This window comes from Garra rufa, chromosome 17, assembly GCF_049309525.1.
Source record: "Garra rufa chromosome 17, GarRuf1.0, whole genome shotgun sequence".
In the NCBI taxonomy this organism is placed as follows: Eukaryota; Metazoa; Chordata; class Actinopteri; order Cypriniformes; family Cyprinidae; genus Garra; species Garra rufa.
Window position 1 is genome coordinate 40,236,774 of NC_133377.1, and position 15,621 is coordinate 40,252,394.

At 35.1% G+C, this 15,621-nt stretch overlaps 1 protein-coding gene across 1 annotated transcript in view; it reads left to right on the forward strand.

The window, feature by feature from the left end:
- LOC141290268 (zinc transporter ZIP4-like) overlaps positions 1 to 10,609 on the forward strand; it is a 20,567-nt gene extending 9,958 nt beyond the window's left edge. The window contains exons 4-11 of the mRNA XM_073822457.1: positions 350 to 521; positions 1,893 to 2,065; positions 4,274 to 4,444; positions 4,530 to 4,625; positions 6,448 to 6,502; positions 6,689 to 6,841; positions 9,751 to 9,938; positions 10,075 to 10,609. Coding sequence (XP_073678558.1) covers positions 350 to 521; positions 1,893 to 2,065; positions 4,274 to 4,444; positions 4,530 to 4,625; positions 6,448 to 6,502; positions 6,689 to 6,841; positions 9,751 to 9,938; positions 10,075 to 10,203 — 1,137 coding nt within the window. The 3' untranslated portion in view covers positions 10,204 to 10,609. The remainder of the gene's footprint in view (positions 1 to 349; positions 522 to 1,892; positions 2,066 to 4,273; positions 4,445 to 4,529; positions 4,626 to 6,447; positions 6,503 to 6,688; positions 6,842 to 9,750; positions 9,939 to 10,074) is intronic.
- The last annotated feature ends 5,012 nt before the right edge of the window (positions 10,610 to 15,621 follow it).

Genomic DNA, 15,621 nt, shown 5'->3' on the forward strand with positions numbered 1-15,621 from the left:
ATATATATATATATATATATATATATATATATAAAATACCACTGGGTGGATTTTTTATCATTGTAGGGTGGTTGTGTACACAAACTGCCAACACACATTAATGTTCAAACAACAGGTAAAAGTGAGTTTTGCATCCGATGACCCCTTTAAGCTCACGCGCCGTCTAAATAAGAGCTGTCGTCTGACATCGGTGGAATTAATAATTCAGCAAACAGTAAATACGAGTGTTTCACGCGTGATTATGGGAGCAACGGCACCACTGTGGTGTGAAATAAAATATTAATGTGGAAATATGTTTTATGCATTCGTACATTTGCATGTCTCAGTGTGGATTCTGTTGCGCTCGCAGACCTGCTTCAGCACTGAGGACCTGTTGAGGATTCACCAGCTGAACTCTTCATCGCTGACCAGAGATCAGTTCACGCAGATCAGCCCTGCTCTGATTCAGCAGATCCTCAGCGGGGGCTGTTCTGTGACCACTCCTGAACCCGTGAGCCCGGATTCGCTTAGCACTGCCGAAAGTAAGTGTCCTCTCCATAAGCTGTAAATAGTTTTCAGTATGATGGTATGATAAATAATATCATTTTATTATTATATTATATGATTATATGATAGAATAAATTACTGATATAATGTTAACTTTGTTCTTTAAAAAAACACCATAATTGTAAAATCAAAGTTTGCATCATAAATGAAATTGCCTTTTCCATGAAACGTGGCTAATACACGTGACCTCAAGAATGTCATGGAAAATATTTGGTCATATCTCTACCATTCTCTGCTTCATCATCAAGACGATCAGACTTACTTTAAAGTCGCAACAGGTGATTTAGAATATGGAAAATATTAAATAATGTTAATAATACAAATGTTATTGATTAATACAAATGATAAATAATATTGTTCATAACATTTGATTAAGAATAGAATTGTAAGTTTACATCAGGGTTATTTGAGATACTATTATAGTTTTATTAATATTTGAATTATTTTGTAATTCATTTATTGTAATATTTTCAGATTTCTATTTAATTTTAAAATTGTAGTATTTTAGTTTTTTCTGTTAGTTAAATTTCTTGTGTTTCTTATGTCTATTCTCAAGTTAATATAAATATTTTTTACTATACTTTTTAATTTAATGTTTATTTTAATTAATAAAGATATTTTATGGTTTAGTTTTAGTTAACTAAAAATAATAATAATTGTGCCTGGAAAGGATGATTTTGATTACTGCATTATGCAGTGAATTGGAGGAAATTTGCTTAATTATAATGAACAAAGTTAAAATCCAAAAAATCCAAATGCTCTTACAATATAGGCATTTTTACACCAGATATATAATCTTTCTTTATTATTTTGGGCTGAAAAAAAATCAGGAGATCTCAATATATTGAGGTCAAAAGTTTACATCCCCCTTTCAGAATCTGGAAAATGTTTATTATTATACCACAATAAGAGGGATCATACAAAATGCATGTTATTGTTTATTTGGTACTGACCTGAATACGATATTTCACATAAAATATGTTTACATATAGTCCACAAGAGAAACAAATATAATAAAATATTATAAAAACGACCCATTCAATGGTTTACAACTAATACAATTCATTATCTAAAAAATGAGACTTTTACAATATTTTAACAATTAAATCAGTATTTTTATTTCAAAAACATTAAATGGAGAACAACATACAGTTGAGGTCAAAAGTTTACACCCCCTTCCAGAATCTGCAAAATGTTAATTGTTTTACCAAGATAAAAGGGGTCATACAAAATGCAAGTTATTGTTTATTAAGTACTGACCTGAATAAGATATATAGTACACAAGAGAAAATAAAAGTTGAATGTTGTGTATGTGTATGTTCACTGAAAGAGCTCTTTGTGTGCAGGATATGGATACGCCACGCTGGCCAACCTCATCATCTGCCTGATGTCCATGTTTGGGGTCGTGGTGCTGCTGTTCTCTGCCTGTACGCAAGTGTTCGAGCTCTGCATCCAGTTCTGCATCAGTCTGGCTGTGGGGTCGCTGACAGGCGATGCTCTGCTGCATCTGCTGCCCGTGGTGAGCAAATGTCTGCATTCAACACAATACACACAACTGATGGCTTTCTGCATCTTGTTGTAATCATAAAATGATTTTTTTTTTTTTTAAGAAATTAATACTTTTATTCAGGAAGGATGCATTAAACTGATCAAAAGTGACAGTTAAGGCATTCATAATGTTATAAAAGATTTCTGATTTAAATAAATGTTGTTTATCAAAGAATCCTGAAAAATAAAAATGTATTATGGTTTCCAGAAAATTATGAACAACAAAGAAATGTTTCTTGAGCAGCAAATCAGTACATTAGAATGGTTTCTGAAGACTGCAGGAATGATGCTGAAAATCAGTCAGCTTTGCTTATTGCAAATTAAATTACATTTTAAAATATTTAAAAAAAAAGAAAGCAGCTACTTTAAATTGAAATCTTTTTTACAATGTGACTGCATTTTTAATCAAATAAATGCAACCATGATAAGCGCAATGGACTTCCTTGCAAAACATAAACTTTTGAGCCATTTCAAAGTTTTTGTCACTGAAACATCTAGACAGTCAGTTTTAGTCTTATCCAAAGCTGTATATACATGATTGGAGGCAACTGATAACTTAACTGTTTAAACGACTTGATTTGCCTACATGACTGGTTCTGTACATGCATTTGCATTCTCATTCCCAACTGCATGTGTAAGATTATTAATTAGAGTAAATATAATGAACTGTATTATTAAAAATGTTTTATGTGAAGTAGAATTATATGCATATGTGTTATTTTAGTATCATTGAGAGGCTACTTTTTATTTTCCAATTTTTTTTATTTCAGTTTTAGCTTTATGTTATTTTAGTACATAAAGTTAAACTGCATTTGAGGTCAAAAGTTTACATACACCTTGCAGAATCTGTAAAATGTTAATTGTTTACCAGAATAAGAGGGGTCATATCAAAATGCATGCTGTTATTTATTTAGTCCTGACCTGAATAAGATATTTCACATAAAAGACATTTACATATAGTCCATAAGAGAAAATAATAGTTAAATTCATAAAAATTACCCTGTTCAAAAGTTTACATACAATTGATACTTAATCCTGTGTTGTTACCTGAATGATCCACAGCTGTTTTTTTGTTTTGTTTTTTTTTTTGTTTAGTGACAGTTTTTCATGAGTCCTGTGTTTGTCCTGAACAATTAAACTGCCTGATGCTCTTCGGAAAAATCCTTTAGGTCACACAAATTCTTTGGTTTTCCAGAATTTTGCAACTGAGGGACTCATATGCAACTATTACAGAAGGTTCAAATGCTCACTGATGCTTCAGAAGAAAAAAAACATGCATTAAAAACATGCATTAAGAGCTTTTGAACAGAATGTGTACATTTTTCTTTTTGCTTAAATTCAATATTTTTCATTTAGTACTGGCCTTCAGAGGCTACAGAAGATAGTTACATGTTCCCCAGAAGACAAAGTTAAAATTACCCTGATTTTCAAATGAGAAATTTTTCACCGCTGCCTCTTAATGCATCGTTTGAGCTGCTCAGTTGTCGTCAGTGTGGAAAGATGGATCTCAAAATCATACAGTCATTGTTGGAAAGCATTCAAATACACAAAAATGCTGGAAAACCAAAGAATTTGTGGGTACTGAAGGATTTTTCTGAAGAACAGCATGCCATTTTAACTGTTCAGGACAAACAAAGGACTCATGAACAACTATCACTAAACAAACAAACAAAATACAGCTGGGGATCATTCAGGTCAACAACACAGTATTAAGGATCAAGTGTATGTAAACTTTTGAACAGGGTCATTTTTATAAATTCAATTATTTTCTCTTGTGGACTATATGAAAACATCTTTGATGTGGAATATCTTATCCAGGTCATTTTGTATGATCCCCTTTATTTTGGTAAAATTATTAACATTTTGCAGATTCTGAAAGGGAGGTGTAAACTTTTGACCTCAACTGTAAATGTAAATGAGAAAATATTCCTTAACTAGCTGAGATAAATAAAATAAAGTTAAAAAACACAAACTCACTTTAATGTTTATTTTATTTCAAGCAGCAATATCAGTTCCTCATCATTTAATCTTCCACGTTCCCTCATCCGTTTAGATCCAGAAACAGAGAAACAAAGCTCGCTTATTGAGTGCAGACAGGAATTACTATACAGCGCTGCTGGGAAATCAAAGCACAATCAAAGTTTCCAATCGGCGTTAATGTCGTTTTGTCTCTCTGCAGTTCTTAGGCCTCCACGTTCACGGAGCCGGACATGATCACGATCACTCGGAGATCAACTATGACTATGTGTACAAACTGCTGGTGCTTGTTGCAGGCATCTATTTCTTCTACCTGATGGAAAGCATATTCTCCATCATCAATCGCGGGGAACATCAGCTTCATCATGATGAAGTGAGTCTTTCGTGCTGTTTGAGAATAATGTCAGGGCCAATTATAAATCCATGGCCTGACCGCTAACATGCTGTTGTGTTCACAGGAGGAGTCTGATGTTCATCACTGTGATCACGGCAAAGTCCTGCAAATGTTCCAGCGAGAGAAACAGAAGAAACACTCCAACTCACAGGCCGATCTGGTGAGACAATCACACTGAAACCCAATTTTAAAAGCTAAGAAAAGCAGATAAGAGTCTTTGCTAGAGAACAACAAATACTAATAGAGTCTGAATTCAGAAACAGTTTTTTTAGTGTAATTGATGTATATTATTATAGTTACTATTATAGTTTATAACACTTTTTTAAATATATATATATATATATATATATATATATATATATATATATATTCATTTTTATGTTTTCTAGTGCTCTCGCGATTAATCGCATTCAAAATGAAAGTTTGTTTACATATTATATATACAGTACTGTGCAAAAGTTTTAGGCCATTAGAATTTTTACCAGCTAAAAATGGTTTTAAGTCAGTAATTACTATATTTTGCTGTAGTGTGTCTGTAGGAAATATCAGTTTACATTTCCAAATATTCATTTTGCCATTAATTGTAATACTCCAGTGAGATTTTTGTTTGCACAAGGAGTGTCTGACAACAGCCAGTGCTCCACACAGAGATCTGATCTTAATATCACCCAGTCTGTCTGGAATCACATGAAGAAACACAACAATCTGAGACAGATTAAATCCGGAAAAACTGTGGCAACATCTCCAAGATGCTTCAAGAGACCTTCCTGCAAAGCTACCTGAGAAACTATGTGCAAGTGCACCTAGGGCAAAAGCTGCTTTAAATGCAAAGTATGGTCACACCAAATGTTGATTTAATTTAGTTAATAGTTAATTGATGAAGACAATCTATTTATGACATTATTTTTGACATTGTACAGCATTTTTACATACTTTAATAGTACTGTAGCTTTGCAGGTTTCTTGAAGCATCTTGGAGACGTTGCCACAGTTTTTCTGGATTTAGTCTGTCTCGGTTTTCTTTTGTTTCTTCATGTGATTCCAGACAGACTGGTTGATATTGAGATCAGATCTCTGTGTGGAGCATTGGCTGTTGTCAGACACTCCTTGTGCAAACAAAAATCTTACTGCATTATTACAATTAATGGCAAAATGAATATTTGGAAATGTAAACTGATATTTCCTAATGACACACTACAGCAAAAGATAGAAATTACTGACTTAAAACCATTCTTAGCTTTAATTTTAGTTACAATTACTGCTGGGAAACGATTAATCACAATTAATCGCATCCAAAATAAACGTTTTTGTTTATTATAAATTATTTATATATATATATATATATGTGTGTGTGTGTGTGTGTGTGTGTGTGTGTGTGTGTGTGTGTGTGTGTGTGTGTGTGTGTGTGTGTGTGTGTGTGTGTGTGTGTGTGTGCGTGTGTGTATAATGTATTTACGTTATATATAAATATTTTTTTAATAATAAACATAATATTTTCTTAAATATATACATGTATGTGTGTGTATTTATATATACACATAATAAAAATACACGGTAAACACAAAATCTTTTAAGGCTTAAAATTTTCTCATTAATCATTGTCCAGCACTAATTACAAAACATTAATAACCCTGTTCAGACAATTGAAGCTAGTAACAAAATGCAGCATTTAAATGCTCTTATGAGTTCTTTAAATATAAAATATAGACTGCATTCACATTTAAATTTACTTAAATATTTTCTGAACATCTATATTTGTGACATCTTGTATTATGAATGTATTAATCATTTTAATTAAATTAAATAATAATGACTTTATTTACAATAATATTAATGATTAATCTGAAAATATGTAGTTATCTAGTAAGTTTGTTGGTTGTAAGTCATGTGTCTTGTGTTATTAGTTCATTTATAATATTTCATTCGTTCATTTATAATTAATAATTTTATATATTTATTTAATTGTTATTATTGTTGTTGTAGGTGGATAGCGAAAACAATGAAAATTCCTTCCTGGCACCTGTCAGCCGCAGCAGAGGTAACTTTACACATCTATGAGTTATTGATATATTACTAAAACAGACAACCTGTCAATCACACATCTATCTAAGAGAGCCAAATTAGATTTTTGGTGCAAATGAGATTTGGGTTAATAATATTATATTAGGCCACTAGTAAAAGCTGTCATGTATTTTAACAGTCATTGTCGTCTCTTGTCTCTCAGAGCAGCGTTTGCTTCCCTATATGATCACCATTGGAGACGGCATCCATAACTTTGCGGACGGTCTGGCAATCGGTGCAGCTTTCTCCATTTCGTGGCGATCCGGTCTGGCCACATCTCTGGCTGTACTCTGCCATGAGCTGCCACATGAGTTAGGTGAGCAGCATAATGCTTGTTTGACATTCATATAGATGAATTCTCAACAGAGATGCACACACAGACACATACATAAACTACAACACAGAACGAGCTGCCTTGCTGTCTACTGCACATATAGGGAGCCCTGCAGTGGAAACTAGATGTTAGTAGCACGTTGTAAACATAATTAGCATGTTGCTAGCATTATTAGCATGTTGCTAGCATTATTAGCATGTTGATAGCATGTTTTAAACATGACTGACATGTTGGTAGCACGTTATAAACATAATTAGCATGTTGCTAGCATTATTAGCATGTTGATAGCATGTTTTAAACATGATTGACATGTTGGTAGCACGTTGTTAACATAATTAGCATGTTGATAGCATGTTTTAAACATGATAGACTTGTTGGTAGCACGTTGTTAACATAATTAGCATGTTGTTAGCATTATTAGCATGTTGATAGCATGTTTTAAACATGACTGACATGTTAGTAGCACGTTATAAACATAATTAGCATGTTGTTAGCATTATTAGCATGTTGATAGCATGTTTTAAACATGATAGACATGTTGGTAGCACGTTGTAAACATAATTAGCATGTTGCTAGCATTATTAGCATGTTGATAGCATGTTTTAAACATGATAGACATGTTGGTAGCACGTTGTAAACATGATTAGCGTGTTGTTAGCATGATTAGCATGTTGCTAGCATGTTTTAAACATGACTGACATGTTGGTAGCACGTTATAAACATAATTAGCATGTTGTTAGCATGATTAGCATGTTGCTAGCATGTTTTAAACATGATTGACATGTTGGTAGCACGTTATTAACATAATTAGCGTGTTGTTAGCATGATTAGCATGTTGCTAGCATGTTTTAAACATGATAGACATGTTGGTAGCACGTTATAAACAATTAGTGTGTTGTTAGCATGATTAGCATGTTGATAGCATGTTTTAAACATGATAGACATGTTAGTAGCATGTTGTAAACATAATTAGCATGTTGTTAGCATGATTAGCATGTTGCTAACATTTTTAAACATGATATACATGTTGGTAGCACGTTATAAACATAATTAGTGTGTTGTTAGCATGATTAGCATGTTGCTAGCATGTTGTAAACATGATTGACATGTTAATAGCATGTTGTAAACATATTTAGCATGTTGTTAGCATTATTAGCATGTTGATAGCATGTTTTAAACATGATTGACATGTTGGTAGCACGTTGTAAACATGATTAGCGTGTTGTTAGTATGATTAGCATGTTGCTAGCATGTTTTAAACATGACTGACATGTTGGTAGCACGTTATAAACATAATTAGCATGTTAGCATTATTAGCATGTTGATAGCATGTTTTAAACATGACTGACATGTTGGTAGCACGTTATAAACATAATTAGCATGTTGTTAGCATTATTAGCATGTTGATAGCATGTTTTAAACATGATAGACATGTTGGTAGCACGTTGTAAACATAATTAGCATGTTGCTAGCATTATTAGCATGTTGATAGCATGTTTTAAACATGATAGACATGTTGGTAGCACGTTGTAAACATGATTAGCGTGTTGTTAGCATGATTAGCATGTTGATAGCATGTTTTAAACATGATTGACATGTTGGTAGCACGTTGGTAACATAATTAGCATGTTGCTACCATGTTTTTGCATGATTAACATTTTGTTAACATGTTATCAACATGTTGCTAGCATGCTTCTAGCATGGTGTTACCATGTTTTTAGCATGATTATCATGCCTCTAGCCTGTTTCTAGCATAAGCATGTTCCTAGCATGTTGGTAACATGTTTGCTAGCATGTTGCTAGTATGTTTTAATAGGGCTAGTATATTGCTAGCATGTTTCTAACATGATTAATAAGTTGTTAACATGTCTTTAACATGATTAGCATGCTGTTAGCATTTTGCTAGAATGCTATTAAGATGATTCACAATTTACTAGCATGTTTTTAGTGTGATTAGCTATTCATAAACAGCTTAAGCAAAAGTTTTCACCAAAATCACCAAACATCAGTGTACAAAAGTTTTGACCCCCCCCCCCCCCCCCCAATGGAAGTCTATAGGATTTTTTATGATTATGATAGTCTGGTTTAAGCCGGATCAGTCAGAAAAGATATAGCAACTAAAGAACAGTCTGAAGTTCTGCCCCAATTTGGTGGTTGCAGCTTTAAAGCTGATTAATAGATACTGATTAAATTTAGACTCAGAAGAAGCTTAAATAGCAGATAAATGGGCTTTTTTTAAAGTTTTATAGTTCTTTTATAGTTTTATAGTTTCATGTTAACTTGCACTCTAGTGAGCATAAAATACACATTTTCCATTCAAATCCCAAAATACAGTATAATCTGTGTTGTACAATATTTTTATAACTACAAATAACATTTTTTTTATGTGAATATATGTTCAAATGTAATTTATTCCTGTGATGCAGTGCTGAATTTTCACATGATCCTTCAGAAAACAGTTCTGTCAACAAGTGCTGACCAGCTATTAGTCACTGCTGAAGGTCTTTGTGCAAACACCTGAGCAGGGGTTTCAATACAAAGTCTCTTCACGTTTCCTGATGTGAGTCATGAATGTCCCAGATAAGCACAGATAGATGCTGATTAGTTCATAACCGCACCCTTTTAGTTTATGAGTTCCTCATGCTTTCTGCACACATGAGATTTGTCCTCGTGAAAAATCCTGTGGTTTGCTTCTGTCTTTCAAAAAATAGTTAAACCTCTCTGGGCTGCAATATTCATTTTATTTAACTTTTTTTTTTTTTTTTTGAAAATTTTTTCACAAGGAAACTTATTTTCATGAGGAAATTATTTAAAAAAAAAACAAGCGTGTTCAAAGTTTAAGCATCTGAGAAGCAGAAAGTTTCATCTGAATATATTTTTTCTTGTCTCAGGTGATTTTGCGATCTTGTTGCACTGTGGTTTGTCTGTCAAGAGGGCTCTGCTGCTGAACGTGGGAAGCTCTCTCTCCTCCTTCATCGGCTTGTACATCGCGCTGTCCGTCTCCACAGAAACGGTTGCTACGGAGTGGATTTCGGCTGTCACCGCCGGCCTCTTTCTGTACGTTGGTCTGGCAGACATGGTACGTTACAGTCTATTCAGTCTAAAGTGTTAGTGCATTATCTAGCTGTGAACTGTTTGCTCTTTCAAACTTCTCAGCATGCTTATCAACAGCAGCTCTGAACTTACATTGACTTAACTCTGTTTTTGTTGTCTAGCTTCCCTCTCTGATTCACGTGGACAGTAAAAGACCTTGGCTGGTATTTTCCGTGCAGAATCTGGGACTTCTAAGTGGTTGGGGCATTTTGGTACTCTTGTCTGTTTATGAAGACCAAATAGGGGTCTAAACAGGGAGCATTTGTTTTTATTTGTGCCTTGTTCCTATACATTGAAACTACTCCTGTATAACTACTGGAACATTAATTTTTAAACACTTTGGATGATTAAACGTGCAGTTTAGAAATCAACTTTGTGACTTTAAAGCAAATAAATCATTAGCATCTTTTTCTAGATTCATTCTTTCTCATTACTCAATAATATAAATCAATAATTTAGTTCACTCAAGATGAGATGTAAGGCGTTGTTGTATTTTTATTAGTAAATACATATAGAATATTTCTCTATTGTATTTTTGAAATAATATTTTTTAAAGATCATAAAACATTTGAAGCATAGTAATATATGATATATCACACTTGATATGAGGTAGTGATTCAATTCTGCTTTTTCACAAATGTTTTGCTTTTGGCTGAAATTCTGATGTATTTTTATAGAAATTAAATAAGTAAAGAAATCTAAACAAATATTTGTCATATATGTCTCCCAGAAGTCCTTCACTTATAGATATTACATAAACAGCAGTCATAGTGTGTGTGTGTGTGTGTATGTGTGCACCTGGTATTCATCACGTTGTGGGGACCAAATGTCCCCACAAGGATAGGAATACCAGTAGATTTTGACCTTGTGGGGACATTTCTCAGGTCCCCATGAGGAAACAGGCTTATAAATCATGCACAATGAGTTTTTTTGACAAAGTAAAAGTGTGCACAATCTCCTGTGAGGGCTAGGTTTAGGTGTAGGGTAGGTGTAGGGTGATAGAAAGTATGGTTTGTACAGTATAAAAACCATTACGCCTATGGAATGTCCCCATAAAACATGTAAACCCAACGTGTGTGTGTGTGTGTGTGTGTGTGTGTGTGTGTGTGTGTGTGTGTGTGTGTGTGTGTGTGTGTGTGTTTGTTTTTGTGACATATCAGGACACAAATTGGTGTAATAACATGGGTATGACATAGGTATTACAAGGAGAGGGTGACTTATGAGGACATTGCCCATGTCCCCACTTTTCAAAAGGCTTATAAATCATACAGAATACGTTTTTTTGATAATGTAAAGATATGCACAGTCTCCTGTGAGGGCTAGGTTTAGGTGTAGGGAAGGTGTAGGGTGATAGCAAATATCGTTTGTACAGTATAAAAACCACTACGTCTATGGAATGTCCCCACAATTCACAAAAACAAACATGTGTGTGTGTGTGTGTGTGTGTGTGTGTGTGGTGATATGAGCTGATGACGTCCTTGGGTCAAACTCTAAACAGCGGGTTCACCGCGTTTATCTAGCATTACTGAACTGAACCACACCTCACAACCTCAAGACAAGCTCAGCAGAACCACAGGATGATTACAGACTAAAATAACCTTTACTCACAAATACAGAGTGGCATCTGCTCTTATGGCATATTTTTAAAAAATAGACAAGGATGGGTGGATGCATAGACAGAAAAATGGACGGATGGATGTATGGATAGACAAACAGACTGATGAACGGATGGATGGATGGATAATAGACTGATGGAAGATAGATAGATTGACGGGTGAATGGATGGATGGATAGACTGATGATGGATGGATTAGATAGATGGACAGACAGACAGATGGATAGACAGAAGGATGAATGGATGGATAAATAAATAGTTGGATGGATGGATGGATGGATGGACTGACAGATGGATGAGCGGATGGTAGGATTGATGGATAGATATGTGGATAGATGGATAGATGGATGGATGGATGGATGGATGGATGGATGGATGGACTGACGGATGGATGAGCAGATGGTAGGATTGATGGATAGATATGTGGATAGATGGATAGACCGATGGATGGATGGATGGATGGATGGATGGATGGATGGATGAACACACAGACGGATGGATGGGTAGACAGATGGACAGAGAGACGATCAGATGGATGGACAGAAAGATGAATGAATGAATGAATGGATGGATAAATGGTTAGATAGACGGATGGGTAGATGGATGAGCAAATGGATGGACAGACGCATGGAGGGATGGAGGAATGGTTGGATAGACAGACAATAGATAAATAGATGGATGAATAGACGGAGGGACAATTGGATGGAATGATGGATAGTCAAATGCATAAACGGATGGATGGATGGACGTATGGATAAGTGGATGAATGGATAGACAGATGGATGGATGGAAGAATGAATGGATAGACAGAAGCATGGATGGATGGATGGATATATAAACGGAAAAACAAAAAGATGGATGGATAATAGAGGGATGAATGGATGGATGGACAGATAGATGGATGGATGATAGATGCATGGATGGATAGATGGATGGACAATGGACTAATAAATAAGCGGATAGACAAACAGGTGGATAGATGGATGGATGGATCGATGAATAGACAGACAGACAGACAGAGAGATAGACAGAGAGATAGACAGAGAGATAGACAGAGAGATAGATAGATAGATAGATAGATAGATAGATAGATAGATAGATAGATAGATAGATAGATAGATAGATATTATTGCATATCAGCTGTTCTTTGTGGCCTGTTCTGTACGAATGAACAAAGTTCACCCTCATCCAAACCTTGTAAATTTTATTGAACATCATAAACCTTGTGTCTGTCAATGTACAGGTCACATGAGATTCTGACCTAAATGATGAGCAGTAATACAATTGCAACTCCTTCATAAGACTGACTTAATGTAAAACAGACCTCAATCTCACATAGGGTTTCCTCACAAGTCTTTGATTAGTCAGTAGCTAATTAGAAAATTCATTAACATGAAGAAATAGTCCTTTAACTATGCTTTTCTTAGACATCAATTAGATTAAATGAAGGACAAATAAAGAGCTCCTGCTTCTCAGATGTTTCTCCTGAGAGAAAGACCAAAGTAACCTCACATCGAAGCCCTCTAGAGCTTCAGAAAAGATCTCAAACTGTGCTCAGATTAAGATACCAACACCTGCCATCAAAAAACCCATCTCAATATGAACATCTCTCATCAAATTCTTCCAAATGAAATCTCTGAGACGTGACGGAAATGTAACTGCGTCACCAAACGAATAATAATCAGTTTTTAGCACTTACATTATGAATCAGCTTTTTAGAGGTTGTGACCATTTCTTTACAGTAAAAGTGTTTGCTTAAGGGTTAATTTATAATCACCCTTTTCAGCTGTTTTATAAACGGTTAGCGAACAAACAAATATATGTTTAAGTTGATAATGAGAGCAAACAACAGCATTTTCCTCATTCCACCTGACCATTGAAAGTGTTTTATTGTATTTAGAAACATTTGAGCGTCTAGTGGTCTGCAAAATGACAAAAGGAAATAAAGTGAATTCCTGGATATTTCTGATTTGTTTACACAAGCAATCAAATCATTTCCACCCACTAGCATCTTTCAGAAGTGACTTTCTGGAAAAAAAAAAACATGCATAACCAGGTAATTAACATAACCAATCAACTGAGTGAAAATGGAGAAGGATAAAAATATACAGGGTGCAATGCACAGTTATCCAGTTAAACCTGCATCATTAGTATCTGTCAGTTGTCTATCAGTTTGTACCATCCAAAGTACAGGCCTACTTCCAAAGTCTTGACACAATAAATTATGTAGGGTCATTTATCTGCTGATTTTGGATTTGCTTTATTGAAGCCTAATTAAGTCGTGACACATGGAGAGGCCTGAGCAAAGGCCCAAACCAAACCACAGGCACATGAATAATCTAATCAGTTCAGACACGCGCCGGTTTATATAACTGCAGTAACTTTGCATGACCAGCTATAATCTGGATTATAAGTGTTTGGGAATGTTTGACATTCACACTTAGTCAGAATGCAAGTGGAGAAGATAGTGAATAACACAATGCCGTCCTCTAGAGTACAGACAGTGTAAGTGCACATGTATATATATATATATATACTGACTCCAAGCTTTTGAATGGTACAGTGTACAATGTTACAAAAGTGTTTTAAAATATATTCAAACAATCAAAATATTTTGCATGCACATTCATGACCCTAAATAAGAAAAAGTTGCCAAATTTCAGGATGAAACAAGTAAATCAAGTACAAATCAAATTGACACTACATGGGGAGGGGTGGCGGGGGGGGGGGGGGGGGGTATGCATGTCTGCATGGCATAAAATTTATGAATTGCATGTGAAAAAAAATTAAAAGTTAATTTTATGAGTACTTTTTTAACAAACAACTGGGTAAAATGTGTGACATCAATGTTGAAGTATTCAGCAACCACCCTACAAACCTGTTTGTTTATATTATTTCAGAAGGGTTTCCTTCTTTTACTTCGATCATTTATGTAGTGTTTTGTTCTCTTGAGCCCATTTTGAGCCTCATTAATAGGGTTACAATAATGTTGCAGATTTACTCTACGTTTAGCAAAGAGGCACTCAGGGGACAAAACACTTCCTTCTTGTTTTTTTTGGAATCGGATCAGAAGGAGCTCTTATCCCAGTTAAAGCAGAGCAGGAGAGCAGAATATGTGTTTTGTCTTAACGTTGTTTCAAAAAAGCAATCAACCACTAATTAAAAAGCCAGAGTCAATCAGTTTTGGCAAATGTAGAATACAAACTCCTTCACTGTGTACAAAAATTTCAGGTGAGTTCATCTTCCGAAAACTTGGCACGCTTGTGCAACTTTTAATGTGAGAAAACAACATTCTTAAACTTCCTTTTCGCAGCTGCTCTCAAATCTCATTGAAATATGGCACACATTGGGCCCTATCATACACCCATCGCAATGTGATGCCATGCATTTACCACACAAGTATTTTTTGCTAGTTTCAACTCGACGCAGTTATCATTTTTACGTCCAGCGGCACATTGTTTTAATAGCAAGTGACCAGCACGCCCATCTATTCACCCATGATCTGAAAACAAGGTGTGCTTCGACGAGGCAACTGAAAACGATTGTGCCATTGACCAACTAAAACCTGGTCTAAAGTCAATAGTGCCGTATTATTTTTTTTTATTCATTTAAATGGCATGTTAGTCTATGTGGGTGCACAATGGCGTGTACACTCTGCCTATTACACACACAGACACACAGCAGCACACAAACATGCCAGATATTAAAAAAGGTTATTATTGTGTACATAAAGATAAAATTGCCTACATGTCAGAATGGATAATTATTGCATGTGTCAATAATGACTTTGTGGAATCTGGCTTGTCCTGTAAATGGTCTACACACGTGCTTTAACTTTAAAGGGGTCATCGGATGCCCATTTTCCACAAGTTAATATGATGCTTTAGGCTCCGATCACACCGAACGCGAGGCGCACCGCACTGCCTTTTCTGGTGACCTTTACGGTGCGTTTCCACTACAGCGTCAAAACCGCGCTCCGTGCCGCTGGCAACACTACAACACCACTGCTTTGGGGTGTGACAGAGCACGCCTATGGAAAAACAATGTTTACACC